Raw genomic sequence first — 18228 nt, 5'->3', positions numbered from 1 at the left:
GAAAGGTCTAATTTACTTGTTCAGAAATTTAACTCAAGGAAGCAACTTGTTCATCTGGTATGCCACAGTTGCATGGATGTACAATTGCATGACAAACCCATCCAATAGCACTGTGACTTTCTATCTGCTGTAAGCCACCTTGTCTCCCACTGGCTGACTCTCCGGGGAAGTACGTTCTTCACTGGGAGCTTCGCTGGGGCTGTTTTCTGCAGATGGCTCTCCATTACTCGCACTTCCTGAAAACACAATGTAATTAAGATTAAAATAAATGTAATACCTTTGATGCCGCAAGCTAGAAGGTACACATACACTTTGTCAATGCCACTGAAAAGCCTTTTTATGCAACCATAACTGTTGAGGAAGCTATTTTTCTCAGTGTGCAGTCCATTTGCCAAATGCTTTAGAGTAATGGTAGATCACCTAATGGTAATCAAGTATCATGCTTCCAGTATGCTTTAAATAACTGCCAGTGGAATGCATAGTAGTTTGCAATCCATTTGTGCAAGACTTCTTGTCTTCTTTGTATTATCTCCTGATAATTACCTACCAGGTAAGAAATGTGGGGAGCATTATTTTTCTTTTGTCTGTCTGGAATATGTAAAGCACCAAGCACCCACCTCTTGATAGATTTCTTCTTCCTTATTCTTTAATGTTAGTCTTAGGTTGCCCAGAGAAGTCGTAGATGCCCCATCCTTGGAAGTGTTCAAGGCCAGGTTGGATGAGGCTTTGGGTAACCTGGTGTAGTGGAGGGTTTCCCTGCCCATGGCAGGGGAGTTGGAACTAGATGATCTTTGAGGTCCCTTCCAACCCTAACCATTCTATGATTCTATGTTTCTATTCCACCCTGTTTCAGAAACGCAGTTACCTCAACAAGACCAAACTGTGCTATAAAATGTACTGATCGTGTTTATTTAATCTGTCCTAGCCAGAGTGCTCTCATTGCTGTACAGATGTCGCTCATACTAAAGGAATCTGTTTTCTAGTGGAGATTTCCAAAAAGGTGTGAATAGAACGAGTAAATGATGAATGCTAACCACAACATTCCTGATGTGGTCTTGATTCAAGTCTAACTATGAACACCGTTGCTTTATTTGGACTCCTGTGTGGCTACACATGGTGTCTCAGAGCTAATGGAGAAAGCGTCAGCTTTGCTAGGCATTGAATTCTCTAAGCCTGCAGGTTAGGTCCATTCTGGCTAATGTGGACACCTAAAATATACCTAAATGTCTAAATTTAGGCACATGAGTTAGGCAGACAAGATTTCACTTTGGAGACACTAAAGGTATCTCCTCCCCAGCTGCGACACTGCTTACAGAAGTACTTATTTTAGGAGAACTGATACTGTTTAGATATCAATTAGATGAGTAAGAGATGTAGACTGAATCCAAGTCTACCTGTTTGGGATGCAGTCTGAGGCCCCTTATAAAGGGACTCACCGATATGCAGTGCAGTCCACCACACTATGCAAGAGGAATTTTAGCATTCAGATATACTGTCTGAATATGCATAAACATTCTGGAGCTCCTGTTTTTAACTGAATTTCAAGTTGTTAACACATTCCCTGGAAAAAGCCATCCACAACTTTTTTCCACAATGGCCACTCTTCTTGGTTTTGGTTTTGATGATTCCCATGGAAACCATCATGATTCAAAATATAAAGCATGTCTTCGAAATGCAAGCATGGGAACTCCATTTACTAAATCCCAATCTTTTCACGCACCCTTACTTTCGTAATTCCCCAGGTAAACTGCCCCTCAAAATGCCAACTTTACAAACTGGTTTCAAACAAAACTTCAACAGATTTATTGATCATCTGCAATGAAACAGATTCAAACTTTCCTCTATAATTTGTAAAGGCCCTGCCAGTAAATACCATGAAGAATCATTGCATTATGAAATGACTTTTGGTAAATTATCTTCAATTAAGACAACATACATTTCAGGTATATGCCAGAAACGAATGATACATTCTGTCACTAAATATTACAGTCTGATTACAAAATGAAATATCTACTTCCCCTTGGACAATATTTTTACTAAATGGAAAGAAAGTTACAGGTATCAGTTATGCTGGATATATACACAACAGCTTCTAGATCCAGCAGTGAATAACCTAAAAGACATGTAACTTCAGCTGTACAAGAGATGCTAAATATGAGAGGTTTTATTCAAGAAATTGCAATTTATGAGTTTAGGAGTAACTCAGTTTTCTGTTGGACTGAGATCTAGGGTCTAAGACACTGGGCTTTGAGCCTTTAGTTATCCCTAATTCGACATTTCTAAGTCCAGGCATTTCACATGGCAGTAAACAAAGGATCAAGAAAAAATTTTGAAAAGCCAGTTGCAGTTAGATTTTATGATCACTGGTTTGTCCAGTACTTCTCTATTTTACTGAAATATGTTGATTTCTGTTTTTGCTTATAGATGACATGATATATGAAGTGGGAAAGATACTGATTTGAAGGAAGAGGTGAGATGGACAAAACAGGATTCATCACAGTTGAGATTGCATCAGAATAGACCCTCCATAGCTTTGCACTTGAACATGAAAACTGGATCGTTTCATTAGCAATGCCTCTTGCTGGCACACTCGTGAACTCTGTCTACTTGGTGTGAGGCCGCAAATCGCAACACACAACAACTGAAAGTGAGCAGTCAGAATGAAGTGTATCATACAGTTCAAAACTGCTATCACGAAGATTTATAATTTCTCGAAGGCAGGAAACTGCTCTTTCTTCCACTAAGTATGTGTCATGTTGGATCTCACAGTAGCTGACAAATAGTTCCCCATCAGGATAGAGTGCCAGGTATATGAGCCAAAAATAGTTTTCAGCATTGGTCTCTCAAATCTAGCATCCAACATCACACCAGGATCCCATATGATGGCCTGGAAGCACTCCAGAAACACAGTCTCTGGCAGTCAGGTAAAAACAGAGGTGCAGTGCTTCAGCTCGGAAGGGAGGTACAGCAAGGTACCTTTGGTTGAGGGAGGCACACCAACCAAGCAGCAACATGATGTTCAGTGGCTTAAAAAAAATACGAAGAATTCAGTTCTTTTGACTGAACAGACTGAACACATTCTACTGTCCCACTTCTCTGCTCCTGCTGAACGTGATTTTTGGGAGCAATGCAAGCGATAAACTTGTACTGATGGACTGACACTGCTTTGGCATGAATTTTGGCACAATCTCCTCTCAAAAAGAAATTGAGAGTGTTCAGCATCTGAAGTTCATACAATCCTTCTAGCTGAACTGCTGAACATTATGAAGCTTTTTTTCTGAAGGAGGTGGGCTCAGATTGTTACCAAGAGACCACTGCAGGAGTCTCTGTAAATTACCATCCTATGCTGAGGTCTGGAGCAGAAATGGGTTTGATGTGATACCTATTTAAATAGAACTCATACGAAAAGTTTCAGTATTCCAGGGAGAGATAAGATTAAAGATGACTATCGAAGCAAGGTGACAAGCCAAGGTTGCTATGAGATGGAATTACAAGTGAACTGTAGCTGCATTACCATGGTGCTGAGGCCAAGCAAATATTGGCTTGAACAGCAAGCAGGGTGTACTCACTTCTGCTTGCAGAATAACATGTCGACATGTACTTTTTAAACCTTCTCCTTGACAATCTATACTCCATAAATCTCACACTGTGTGGCTTGCTTTCCAAAATTTGACTCATTTTATGAACTCTTTCAGTGTGTTTTTCTCTCCCTCTCTCAATTTTTATGTCTAACATTCAAGTATTTGGTTTTGGCCACTGATGAGGGCAGGATATTGAGCTAGGCAGATCTTTGGACTGACCCATATATGGATATTGTTGTATTCTTATGCCAGTTTGGATGGTTTTAAACTTTCTCCATCTCAAAAGTAATCTGCTCTGGTAGAGGAAGGTGTCCCTGTCCATGGCAGGGGGGTTGGAACTAGATGATCTTTAACGTCTCTTCTAGTCCAAACTTTCTATGATTCTATATTTTCCCATCTATTTCTGGGATTTTCTGTAAATGCTGGGAGTAGCCTCTGTCCGTGGTGCTCGGTCAACAGTCGTTCTGCCAGAGCTGTGACTTCAACTCAATCTGGTGTTACATAGCCATAATGCTGTGACATTAAGTCCCAAAAGATCTAGAAGCTCTAGTCAGGACTGTTTAAACATCAGAATCAAGTTTGGCAAATGACAAATATCTCGACCAGCAAAAAGTCATCAGAGAGATCAAAACATGCCCTCTGATCTTGAAAGACACTGAGGGATACCAAAAAACTATAGAAAAGGCTTACAGCCAAATCTTGAGTGCACATTTGAAGAAAGACCATGAATAATGATTCAGACTATCTCTTAATCAAAAGCATTGAGGCTTTGTGCTTGTGTCAAAACCACCAGCTTCATGGTTCTGAGACATTACACTTCGTGTCACTCAAACATTGGCCTCAGTCCATTTGAGGTGGTCTGTCAGGCGTAGATAGCCTAGGTAGCTCAGTGTCCTGGAGAGTACATTTTGTTCCCAGAAATACAACTGCCCTCCAAAGCAGAAAGGGCTTGGACTGTGCTCACAGTGAAGATGAGTCCTTAGGACATAAAAAAACACTTGTAAGCTTGCAGGCCTCCAAGAATAATTCAAAACATCTCAGCCTGCCAAAAAGGGATGGTTTTGTTTGCTTTTCTTGAGGCTATCCACATTTATTTACAACATACACAGACATGATGGGGAGTTTATTTACCAGAATAGATTGAGTGTTCAGGGCAGAACAGCAGATTGAAATCTCAGCAGAGTTGGTCTTACTGTTCTAAGCAGTAAGAAAAAGTTGAAGGAATCTCACAGTTGCATGGAAATTTATGGCAACGAAGGAGAAATACAAGGGGCATAACTAGCACAGCTATAAAAAAAACTCAAAGAAACTATGTAGTGTGAAGTCAAAGCATGCAGGATTCATACTGAGATATATCTAAAGCCTCAGTTACAACTTTACAGTGGATAGAAGTTACTGTGCTCCTCCTAAGTCATATGATTGTCAACATTCTCATGTTAGTTGCTTCCAGTAGACAAAAGAGGCCACTTCTAGTTTAGTCAAAGTCTACATTATGACTGCAAATAGCAAACTATTAAAAGATATAGCTTTGTCATATCTTCTATAATCACTGCATGAAGATTTCTCTAGCTCTAACTCGAGGACAATGAAACTTTATTACATGCTGTCTGCTCTAAAATAAATTTGTTTGGCGTTGCAACAGGAGAGTCTCAACCATATACCCTGGACAGTGCAAGATGTTTCATCTATGAAAACCACACTGACATAACCATTATATTAACAGAACTACAGACAGAGGGAAATATTAAGTGGAGAATTTAGGTTTTATTTAATGACAGATAACATTCTTCTTACCTGTGAATGCTTTCAGTCTTCTAATATAATCAGACCAAAAGGAACAGTCTGCTTTTTTCAATCCTTTGAGAGTCGGCAAGGAAACAGTGAACTCCTTGTAGTTATCACCATCATCATTTGCCAGATACATTGGCCAAGGGGGCATCACCCCTGACATTCTTCTTGAGAAACTATGAGGGTAGTTTGGATTCCTAAGGCAATGGAAGAAATGATCATTAGAAAATAATGACATGATCAGTAAAGTGCAGAAGGAGATCAGCTGGGTCAAGGACATGTATCCAGTCCCTCTGACCAGTAAGGTTCAAATTCATTCCAGACTGGTGAGTTGTTCACAGTGTCTCATCTGGCAGTAACTTTTTAGTCCTGTCCACTTCCTAAGGAACAGGTTCACAGAACCTGTATAGACACAGGCTCATGAACACCCTCAACAGCTTTCAGTCCCAAAGCAACCCAAGATACTCAAAAGCGTGTAAGGTCACAGTTCCCATACTAGCTTTCCAGAGATAGTCCTCATTCTCAAGCATGGATATAGCAAAGTAAAGCTGAGGGTTATTTGCAGGGTAGTTGGTAAAGGGTGCACTGTGTCTTCATGTGCTTTCCCCTTTCTTCTGGAATAAGGGAACTTTCAGCCAAGACACTTCAGAATTGGGGTCCTAGAACTAAGCTCTGGAAACACCAAGGTCTTTGTAGCCTCCATATATTTAAGTAGAATTTTCAGCTGTTCCACAGAGATAAAATTCCTGTTACTTCTAGCTAAATGTCATACTACAAATCTTTGGTCTCTGCTTGACAACTTGGCTATGACTTTCCAACAGCGTTGACCAAATCCCCCTCTGTAGGATTACAAATTGTTAGAAGAAATAGAGGCTACTTGAGTGAGGGCAGGATCTGGATTACATTCTCCCTACTCCTTAACCCCTCCTCAATCATAGTAATTCTTAAATGTCACATTCTTACCCAGAATTTACAAAATTGGAGATATACTGCATAATTTGCAAGGAAAGGCTCTTTTCTTCCAGAGTAAATTGTTCTTCATACTTTGGGTAGAATGGCAGTCCGAATGCATACTGAACATCCAGCAAGAACTCCTGACCTGAACTGAAAAAATATTTATATAAAGATAATTAAAATAATCATGTATTTATTTGGGGGAGAAAGGGAGGTAATTTAATTCAGAGAGTATGGCAGAGTTTTAAACAATTAATGACCATTAATTAAAGTGTGGTGAGCTGTGGGGCTTCTTCAAACCAGAAAACAAAAGAAGAGCAAACAATACAAAGGAGAATTTGTCATTAAGTTAATGTAGGGTCTTTAACATTTGTTACAAGAGGAAATTGTGAAAGCCAGCAGGGCACATTTTCTAAATTAACTGGCCATATAAGAGAAAACGATAGACAGAGAAAGCCACTTGGCTACTCCTTAAATGCCTTTTAAGTTTTGTACAGATTTTCACTATAATTAAATTCAGAAAGTGGAAGCAAGTGGTGACATGGAATCTGGCAGCCATGATGGAAGGTTAATTATGGTTTATTTAACAGACTTGGAATAAAATCCTGGCCCTTCTTAACAGCAACTGGAATTTTTCCATTCAGTTCATTGAGGCCAGGATTCTGCCCCAAATCTTTGGACAAAGAAAGATGTAATAAGAGATGTTTATGAAGATTTCTCTTAGACATAGTTCTAATCTAATTTCTCTGCTGGCTGGGTGGTTTTGGTTTATACAGTCTATTCTCCTCAAGTTTTCTATAGCAGTCAAGTCAAAACAGCTTGAGATAATCACCTAGATCGGATTTAAGACAGATCAATTGTTTAGTTCCATGTAATAATTAACACATATAATAAGGAATATTTCAACAATTCAGAGACAAAACTAGCCGGGCAAGACAACAATGCTTGTAGGACCTAGTAGGAAAGGTTATACAACTCAACATCTTCAAGTCCTGCAGAAAAAATGTGGCCAACTTCTGCTAATAAAATTGTAACTAAACTATGCTCAACACATAGCTTTGAACCAGAGCTCAGGAGACATTTCTGGTGTGGTCCAATTGCATTTTCTGTATCCTACATTTAGACAAAGGTCTTATTGACTTGGTTGAATGCTGCATGAAGGCAGCCAGCATTAGGGGACCTGGGAGAAAGAACAGATGTCTGTGAGGCAGGAATAAACAAATCCCAGATCCACTCCGCAAGATTTCATTTGCAGTGGCTGCAGAGGTTGTTGTCAAAAGGTGGCACAACTGAAACTGTTTTATTTTTGGACATGAAACGCAGCAGCATTGGTATGACCCTGATACTGTCTCTAATGGAACAAAGCTTGTAGTTCAAGCCATTTTGGGCAGGTGGACTGAAAGCAAGATGACTCCTTTACATTTTATGAGTGGTGGCACCAAAGCCTCTATTTTGAAAAACAAACACACAACCCTCGAAATGAAATACATCTTTGGTTGTATTTTCCTTAGTCTTATCATAATACCTCAGTAATACTTTGCATCTGGAAAGTGAATTATTCACAGATTATTCACCAAAAAAATGTGGAACTGAAACAAGATTAAAGCATATTTTTCTTCCCCAAATGTTTATAGAAGGATTAAGCAAGATCATAGTTTAATAATTTTGCTTTTAAAATAATTTGCTTGGCCCAGTATATTACAGCAATATTTAGTGTCAGTATTGCAACAATGGTACTATGTATTTAAAGGAGCTGTTTTCTTTTCAGTAGAGAATCACTTTTCAATAGAATAGAGGCCACAAAATTAGTTGAGATGCAACGAAGGGACAAATGTACCCATTTAGGGAAGGCATAGCAGAGGTAAACTTAGCTCTAAATCTAAAACAAGTGAGCTGGGACTGAGGGTTTCCCCCAAAATAAGACTGTGTTCTCAGCACTCATGTTTCTAGAAGAGAAAACTGTTAAGGTCACAGCTCAGACTAAAATTCAGCAAAATCCCAAACAGAGAACTGATTAGGATTGAAATTATTTGTACAGCTGTAATGGGTTTGATACAGAGACATAAAGTGGTACAAAACTCTACAATTTCATGGGCTGCTTTCAATATTTCTGGTTGACAGTACGACACCCCGGCCAGTGAATATCAATAGTAAGAGGATGAGAAAGAAAACATAAGGTTAAGAGGGGAAAGAGGCACATATATACACGCACAGAACAGCAGTAAAGACAACTGTGAAACATGTAGATGGCAGCTAGATGGAAAATATCAGCGGAACATTTCTGTCTCCTCCCTCAAACTCTGAGCATCATCCATTACTGCCAGAGGGGAGTGCAAAATGGCCAGAAACACCCAAACAAGGCTTTTGGAGTCTTTTGGAGCTCTGAGCATACTCAAGGTAGCACCAAGTAGTGACTGTTTTCACTGGAAGAAAAGTGGAGTGAGAGAAAGAGAGGAGTGACAGATAAGCATATATAACTTTGCTGTTGTGCACTGCGAACTCAGCACGGAGCTGCTCCAAACTGCACTCCTGATACCCCAGGGTGCCATACAGGTGACTCAACAGCATCAACTCTAAATGGGGAAATGCAGAACCCAGCAATTGGTGGACTTTAGAGGACAGTTTGATAAAAGGGAGGACTGCAGAGACAATGGCAAAAGGGATTTTTAAAGTGTTTTTAAGGAAGAAAACTAATAGCAACCAACTTCCCCTACATAAGTCCCTTTTCAAAGAACAGATTTGTTATTTTAATAACAGCAGTGAATGTAGTTACATATAAGGATGATATCTTGGCTTTGGTGACTTCACAGGACTAGTACTTCATGCAAAGGTATCACTTCAAATCTTCTGTGTATACCTTTTCTTTCTTAAGATGTCAACATGTTTAGAAACAGATTCACAGCTCTTCTTATGTGACAGCATGATAGACTGGCAAGTTGAGCCATGGAGAAGCTAGGAGCCAGACCCTACCACTTTGTTCACAGTAAGGTGAGCTCCCCTTGGAGAACTATTACTTCACTTCAGAAGGAGACACTTCTTCTGGAGTTCAGTTATCCAGTTTACAGAAAAACGGGTAGTAAAATCAGGAAATTTGTGACATTCATAGTCAACAATTTAACAGCAGACCCTGAAATATCACTTGCTGGGAATTTTCATTATACAGTGCCAACTCATTTAATTGAGAAGGTATTGCTTCTGAGAAAATTTTCCTTAAGCCTGAGATAGAGTTTCCATTTAAATGTTTCCAAGAAAGAGAGAAAGGGTTTTCTTAGCATCAAATACTCCACTGCTCGCTCTATAGGACTGTGGCTACTTTTGCATAGAAAGAACAGCTTCAATAGGGAAGAGTAAAAGAAGAAAAGGTCAGAATTTAGAACAAAAATACTCAGATTACAGTTGACTTGGTTCAAATTCTTGTTCCGAATCAAACAGAACACAGATGTAAATTCAGATTACCAACAGTTGAAATGAATATCTTAACCACAAGCTTTTGGAACAATAAAACAAACAGACAAAAGCCAAAAACCAAATCATCTCAAAAAACAACCAAAAAAATAAATCCAGAAATACTCAAAAAAATTGTTTGCAAAATAGAATTGTCATTAATGGCTATCCATAATCATGGCAGTCAGAACAGAAGACTATGATCTGGCAGACCACCATGCTATTCTACATTAGGACTGAATGCAGAGCTGCAGTTGGGGCTGCAGAGACCTCACACTGTGATCCATTGTAAATTAGGACATATATCTCATTTTGAACTTTGTCCTTGTTCTAGATTTGGCTAATTCTTTCATACTGGAAACTCATTTCGATGATTAATGACTGACTGAAGCGGATGGCCTCATGCTTCCTTTTTTTTTTTTCCTCTTTAATTTAAAAATAGTCATTACTCTCTTAATGTAACAATTCCAACTAATTTCAAAGCCTTTTGAGTCACAGTTTCTATTCTTAGTTGGCTTAATGCAGTTTTTGGTTATTTTTTAAAACTCAACACACAGATAGAAGCCAATGTAAATTAACTCAAAATTCAAATGACGTCCCATACCATACCAAAATACCAAACTTTCCACTGCTATCCAATCATTTAAATTTTAAAATAACAAGATAAATGTAACTCTAGCTAGAGTTCAGCCAGAGTTACCAGTTAAATCCTGAGGATAAAAAAAGCAAGTTATAGAATTGGTTTGTCAGTAGTGAACATACCAAAGGGTTACTTATTTATCAATCTATCTTTTTAGCTGTATTGACTAATGACAGATATTTTAGTCCTCATAGAGAACAGACAACCATCAACAGAATACTTTTCTAATAGATACGGTTTAGAACAAGAAATTCACATGTGACCATAAGTTTCCATTTCTTATTGTGCTTCATTTTTTTTTTACTAATAACTAGACAAGAGAACCATACAAATAGAAATTAAATCTACTGAAGAACCTGATACCACATCTTAAATAATTTATGGAAGGAATTTATTTGATATTTTCACTTCAAATTTTTTTCTATCTTCATTCATATGAACAATTTTAGTCAATTTTCTTCATACTCCTTTTATACACTCCACCTACTGCCCATTTTATAACACAAGCACCCTCTTTTTCACAAGGATACTATTTTGGCTGTTGGGTTTTTTTTTTATGAATGATAAGTTTGGAACAAATATAGTCTAGCAGCCATATTTCTCAAGCCCCAGCCTGAAAAACCTTGACCCTCAGATGATCTTCGGTCTCGACTAGACTTCTAGTCATCTTCTGGCTTCGACTAGAGATGTTGACCAAAATTCCCATTACACTATGTGACATGGAGCTAGGCTACACAATCCAGTAAGAGAGGCCTAGACAAAACCTAAGTAGATAACTTCAGAGGCTTAAGTTTCCAGCCCCATCACATTGAGGACAGTAGCATCATTAGCCATAGATGGTCTGCTAAGCAACTCCTTACTTCTTCAATGCCTAAACAAACCCTTTGGTTCAGCTAGAGCATTGCAACCCAACCTCTTCAGGAGATGAAATAGAGAGATCTGCTCATTTTGTTTCAGCTACAATGATTGAGAGATGTAGAAGAAATAGTGTACTCAAACTCATGTTAGTCACTAAACTTAGCAGATATTGGTGATCTGTGGCTGATTCGTGAGATAAGAAAACCATTAATCCTTTAAATGTAAACTTTTATGAGCTCATTCCAACAATTCTTTGAAAGGATTCATGTTAGAGATGAGATCATGGGTTTGAGTTTCTAGCCTCATATTCAAGACCCTGTTTAGTATCCCATTGGCAAGCAGAGACCTATCACTAGGAGCTAGGAAAACAAACTAAAATGCCCACCGACAGTCACTTGGCTTTCGTAAGAATAGGTATTTACACGCTGATTGGTTTGAACAACATAGGGGATAGAGCTGGATAGTAGATAGATTGTTGTTTATCAACAACTCTTAGAGTTGGTGATAAAGTTCCCACTGATTTGAGTCGATAGGATTTCATAAAGACCACTTCCTTGAAGAAAAGAGTCATATGATTCATATATAAAATGCCATTGCCTGCAGGATCTTGCGGACTTGTTCTATTTTCAATAAATGAGTTTAAAATATATTTTTTGCAAGTATTGGAAATACTAAATGTGATTGCTTGCACACATCTACATTCTCTTCATATTAATATCAGAACATTTGCAGAGTGAGATCAAGTATCCTAACCTGTTAACAGGCACCACCTCATCAATATCATGGGAGAGGAGCAGCCTACAAACACTGCACTTTGCCTAGACTGAAACATTCATTTTGATGATAAGCAAAAATAATTTTTTAAAAAATTATATATAACCCATATCTTAGAAAAGGAAACGATATGTCATTGCAGGGAGAAAAAAAAATAATAATCAAAGGATAGCTAGATATTTATAGAAATTTAATGAACCAATGTAAGGCCTGGTGTGACCTCTGCAGTTCTAGGGATGCAAAGGATGCATTTGGCTCATTGTGTCTCCTCATATTACAAAGTCCTGCCAAACAAATGGAGGAAAGCATGTGAAAAACAGATGAACATTTTTCTTTCTTTCTTCTTTTCAGGAAAATCAGGACATATGGAAAAAGCCTAACTCCTAATGGGATTAAACTGCCAAGTTTATCCACCTTTGTACCAAAAAAGCCCTATAGATACATGTGACTTGCAAAAGTATCCTGGAGTTTGCCATGTCTTTTCCACTTGGATTACTCCCAATACACGCAAAGTTCTACTTTGCATTATAGCTGTGCCAATTGGAGAAAATAAAACCAAAGTAGCAGATAATAAATTCAAGGACCTGAAAGCTCAGAATAATTAAAAAAATTAAAAAAAAAAAATAACCATAGATCTTAATACAGGAAGGAAGCATTTTTATCATCTTGTCAGAACTCCTAAGTAATAGACTACAGAATTTTGTCAGGGTATGACTGTATTAAAAACCTAATAATAGGCATATTGACACTAGAGTGTGTCTTTGGGGGGACAGAAATTCATGCATTTGTTCAGTATGCCTACTCCTGAGCCGAATGAATGCATGAATTTCCTTAAAAACGTGATGCGTCCATCCAAAGACCCCAGAGCACCAAGGAAGGTCTTTCTAGATTTATGGACTTTGTGCTTATCTTCTAGATTACATTTTGTGGGAATAGCCTGTCCCAGTGCAGCACATGGAGTTCCAAAAATCGCTTTGTACTTTTCTGAGTCTTTTTGCTGAATTTTGGTTAACTTAGGTTGGTTAACTTAACGCGAAAGTAGGTTTCCTGAGCTTGGAACAGGATACACTTTGCCTCAGTGCAAATGTGTATTGCAAATGTGCAAATTATTAATGGCTAATTTCCAAGATCTGAAAAATCTACTGAATGATAAAAGCCCATAAACCACTCCGTGGGAAGAAAAAACAAACTGTCTAGACCTCAAGCCTTTAGCAAGACAGAAACTGTCTAAAGACTTGAGAACGGTATGATGTGGTTGAATCAGTGGGAGAGTGTTTTCATAGCTGCAGCCGGTATAACGCAATAGATAAGGCCAGAAGGGTGAGAGGCAATTCCAACAAGGGCAAAAGAACAACATTTAGGAGATGACTTGGAGTATAGCTTCCCAGAGAAAAATTACAGGCTGTGGTTGCAGCAAGTGTACGTAGCTACCCAAGGTGATTGTGATATCTGCCCAGTTGTGGAGGCAACGTGCGTCTGATCGTTCTTGTTACCATCTCCCTGGCACCTTGCTTGCCTTCTGTGTTTAGATGAGTTTCTTTGAAGCCTAAAGACATAACACTCAGTTCACGCTGTGGCCCCCGAGTCTGTGGGTTGTTGGTACCCATGGACTAACAACTACAGTCAGGGGGAGAGCCTCAAGTGAACAAGTGGCAGCCAAATCAAAGGACTGCAGAGCAGTCTCCCAAGGATATGTTTATTACAAAATCAAGAGAGTAGAAAAGTCTCCTTTAAGTAAAGCGATATTAAGAACAACCAGAATTAGCACAGCATTTATATACTAAATAGAAAATGAAAATACTTTGCATAGTTGAATGAGTTTGTACAGAAACTTTTTTTTTTTTAATCAGTCAGAAGTTCTCGCCTTCAGTGACAGGAATCATAAAAAGTGTCACTGAAATCCAGCCAACTATGTGAGCATTAGCACGGAGCAGTCTTTTAACAACTCACACCAACGCACACAAGAGTGCATAGTAAGGAGGTAAAGAAAACCCCAACTAAAATGACTCAAAACAGACAGCAGCTCATTAATCTTGGATCAATCTGTCCAGTGCACAACAGTTAACAAAACCTTTTGTGACAAATTATGGTAATGTTACTGACTATAAGACAGAGCCTCATTAAGTCTCAGTTTAGACTCCTTCAATGACAATAACGATGCTTTACCATGCTGCTGCAGCTGATGATCTGGTCTCCTCATTGAGGAGAGAGTTGATTTTTATCCACCATCTTTAAGACAGCACATTGGGTACCACAGTGTGACCTGGAATCTACTCTGGCACGGCAAGCAGTGCTACTTCATATAATATGCAAAAATCACCCATAAATCTCTTGAAGGGTTAATGAGGCAACTTTTTGTACAGTTAATAATATTATCCTTGTCAAAACATACTTCTCCTATCACATATTTCTTTACTGTAACGAAAGCTATACTCCAGTCCTCCTCACTAATCCTAGGCAATGCTGAGCAGTCACATTCCTCCTGCATTGTTTAGAATAAATGTTTACTCCAAGGCCTAAGTGTTCTCAAAAAGAGAGTGAGAAAACAGCATCTGGGTTATGTATATATTTTTACCACAGATCTTTAATGCAGGAGTTGGCCATGCATCCTGCTCCTTATTCAAATAGGAACTGAAGACTAAAGCAGACACTGTGTTATGCCAAGCTGGAGAGAGTGCTACCACGTGGAAGGAGATATTAGTTTGCTTTCTGCAAGATCTATAGGAAAACTGTCAGTTCATGGTTTTATGTGATTTTCCACGTCATAGAAATCAGTTTAGCAAAGCCTTTTTAATCCTACCCCTGTTTCTATGCACGCTTGAATGTGTGTATGTGTAATGTGTATCCATTGTAGAAACATCCAGTTGTGAGACAAAATTTTGCTAATTGACTTGTACTGGAAAAAATTCCTCCCTGTTTAATAACTTTTTGACTACTTTGCATCATTACAGTTGGGTCTGTCTTTACTGGCTGACTTCTCCCTCCCTCTTGTTTATCTTGCTGTGAGTTATTAAGGGACTGCTCCATGTGAAACAAGAGGAAATATCAGTATTTTTTCATCTCTGTAATTTAACTCTCTGTTCTGTTACATATTTTGGGAGACACACATAAAGTAGGAGAGAGGTGACAGAGTAGGAATTGGAGAATGGGTTGCTATACTGTGCCTTATCTTAATGAGCGAATGGCCATTTCCCCAGTGAGAATATTTTATCTAAGAGAAAATAGTCTTCCATTGTTGTAGTTATCTGAACACAGTATTAATGTACTCTTTCCAATACCCTTGTGAGGTAGCTATTAGTAGTTATTATAGATAACATATAATTATATTATCATCATCTTTATGATGTGGATAATGAACATAAAGAGGGAAAGGTCCATATCCTGTGTAAACTGAGATATTAGGAAGAATTTAGACACCAAAGACCAAAAAAACCATTATTTTATCTCTTATGTTACCCTATGGACATAATACTATAGAAATTTCCATTTTTACAAGTGAAGGTCTATATCTCAGCAAACACAGATGATACAACATGAAACAAGCTGAGAAATCATTTTTCTGTAAGATGCCTATGAGTGACCAGCAATATCTAATGAGGTGTTCCTCCAGCCACAATGCATCAAGGAGGATCTGATCCGGAATGTGTACTCACAGAATATCCTGTATATGCCTACAATGCACAAAACATGTTGTTAGGTTTTGTGTTCATCAACACAAAGAAACGGCTAAAACAGGGTTCTTCTATTCAGGAATTTAATAGCTAGAGTGTTTGCAGGGTCCCAGATTCAACTCTTGCTTCAGCTGAGCAAGTTCAAACGCACACATCTTACCTACCAGCCTGAGCTGTAGATTACTTGGCGCAGCATGTGCCTCTGCTCCTCCTCCTAAGAAGAGTCACAGTTTTCAAAGAAGAACTTGAGAACTGACAGGACTCATTGCTCCAGTGGTTTGGTGTTGCTCACCAGCCTGGGCTGCAGCACCAAGGACGCTGTTGCATCCTCCGCAGCCAGGAGGAAATGGCCTGCCTCTTGTAGGCAGGATAGGTACCTTGAGTTGATTAGTAATTAGTAGTTCATTATCTCAACTCAGTCCAGCTGTGTAAGAATGATTGGTGCCATAATTCCCCCTTTTTGTTTTACCATTTTTGTTTTCACAAAGGCTTTATGGGTGAGCAGAGACCTGGCCCATTCATCCAACTCCAGCACGCTTCCCTCCTGCGAATACCACGTCGGGGCTTGCGGCTTTACCTTCTTCTCCGAAGGACTCTCGCTCGAGCTCCCGGCTCCGGCTCTTTTGGCTCGGGCTCCTTTGGCTCGGCGAGGGAGTCGGGGCTTCCCAGGGTCTCACGGATGTATCACATCAGGGTCACCAGTTGTCACTCACCAGCCTGGGCTGCAGCACCAGGGACGCTGTTGCATCTTCCACAGCCAGGAGGAAATGGCCTGCCTCTTGTAGGCAGGATAGGTACCTTGAGTTGATTAGTAATTAGTAGTTCATTATCTCAACTCAGTCCAGCTGGGTAAGAATGATTGGTGCCATAGTTTGGGAAGTCCCTTGGGAGTCAGTGGCATGGTTGCCAGATCTTCCCCAAGATTAGTTTATATATTCTACTTGAAAGCGGTTTCATATACATCATTGGTTTTAATTCAGTAGGGCAAATTGCCAATAATATTCCCAAACACCGTGTTTTGTTGGTTTCAGATTACTGATGGTTTCTCACAGTTTTTAGTGGTTAAGGCCACGCTCCCACGTGAAGCTCCTACCCTCGACAGCATCGCTTTGTTGGCATGCAGTGACGCTGTAGGACAGCCTGCAATGCATGTATACTATATGGAGGGAGGAATGCTGTAGGGAGGGTGAGGAAGAGAGGTCACATGGCAAAATTGGGATGAAGAATAAGGAAGGATTCATTTAGGAATGAATGAAAACAACGTTTAAACAAAAAACTTGCAGTACACTCAGTAAAGGAGCTAGGGTGGGATCCCTTGGGAAAACGAGGGTATCACTTCATAAATAGTCACGTAGTAGTGTCAAATGAGATCCCTCTGTACACGAACAAGCTGAATTCTGGAACTTCTGTTTAAGTGCTTGTCTTTGCAACCTAAACAACATTTATTTTAACAATACTTCAGCATAAATAAAGATGAAAGGAGTGAGAATGCAAACACAGCATACCAATTTGGACCCATTCTCCTTGCAAGTGGCTTAGCCTAAGGCATTTGAGCCTCTGCTTCACATTCCCACAAGCCTCAGACAGCATACTGTCCTTGTTTGTTCTTCTAAAGAGGGTTACGGAAAAGATTAAATAATAAGTTTTGTACTAAAATTTAAAGTAATTAGCTTAGAAGACCACTGACAACATAAATGTTATTAAAATCTGTAGCTAAGTGCTACATAAACTATTACTGCACTGAAGGTTGTGAGGAGAGCTAAATAACATGAGCACAAGCAAAATCTTAAATAGGGCTAGACAGAAGAGAAAATTCTCATCAATTCAAAATCACTGGCTCAAAGCCAGTGACTCTAAGTTGTATAAGTACTATTTCAGCTACTTTCAAATGAGATCTTATCATAGACAACTGGGCCACTATCATTCTCTAAAGCAAGAGAAAACTTGCTAGCTAATTTGAGAACACATCTTTTCTTTCTGTGTGGCTGGATTTTTGGCATACCATAGCTCGGTCCTATTTGGAGCCTTGTAAATGTCACTTATCTGAGCCTATCGGTAGCCAAACGGAGCACTGCGAACATTCCCGCCCGGAGCTGCCAGGGAAATAACAGCTCCCCGGGGATTAACTTTTTCCTCGGCTAAAAGAAAGCGAGCCTGTGTAACCGCAGCATAATGGCCTTCATCTGTAACCTAGATCTTGGCTGGTTTCTTTCAAATGCTTTTTCACTGTGCTATCAAGAAAGGAAAAAAAAACCTGCATAGTTCTCAGGGAACTTCACAGTATCAAACGGTGCTGGTAGGAACTCACTGTCCCTCTCCTGAGCCCTTTCGGAGAAAGCCTGAGAGAAAGGAAAAGGTCTCAAAAATGTTTCTTGGAGAGAGGTATGGGGACAAGCACTGCTCCCTCATAAGGAAACAGCTAGAAGATATGCGTCTCCTGTGTGCTCTGCTGCCCTAATGTGTGGATCTAGGGGACCGGAGGGGCTACGGTCACTGCTGTTTCTGATCACTCAGCCTT

General features: G+C 39.3%; 1 protein-coding gene across 1 annotated transcript in view; it reads right to left on the bottom strand.

The window, feature by feature from the left end:
* Positions 1-120: 120 nt before the first annotated feature.
* Positions 121-18228, bottom strand: part of TG (thyroglobulin) — a 162969-nt gene continuing 144861 nt past the window's right edge. Inside the window, exons 46-48 of the mRNA XM_086609570.1 lie at positions 6333-6473; positions 5376-5566; positions 121-236 (exon numbers count right to left, since the gene is read on the bottom strand). Coding sequence (XP_086465696.1) covers positions 121-236; positions 5376-5566; positions 6333-6473 — 448 coding nt within the window. The remainder of the gene's footprint in view (positions 237-5375; positions 5567-6332; positions 6474-18228) is intronic.

The sequence above is a fragment of the Tauraco erythrolophus genome, chromosome 3 (assembly GCF_009769465.1).
Source record: "Tauraco erythrolophus isolate bTauEry1 chromosome 3, bTauEry1.pri, whole genome shotgun sequence".
Classification (NCBI taxonomy): Eukaryota; Metazoa; Chordata; class Aves; order Musophagiformes; family Musophagidae; genus Tauraco; species Tauraco erythrolophus.
Note: the sequence above shows the minus strand (reverse complement) of the source record. Positions and strands in the feature narration are given on the sequence as shown.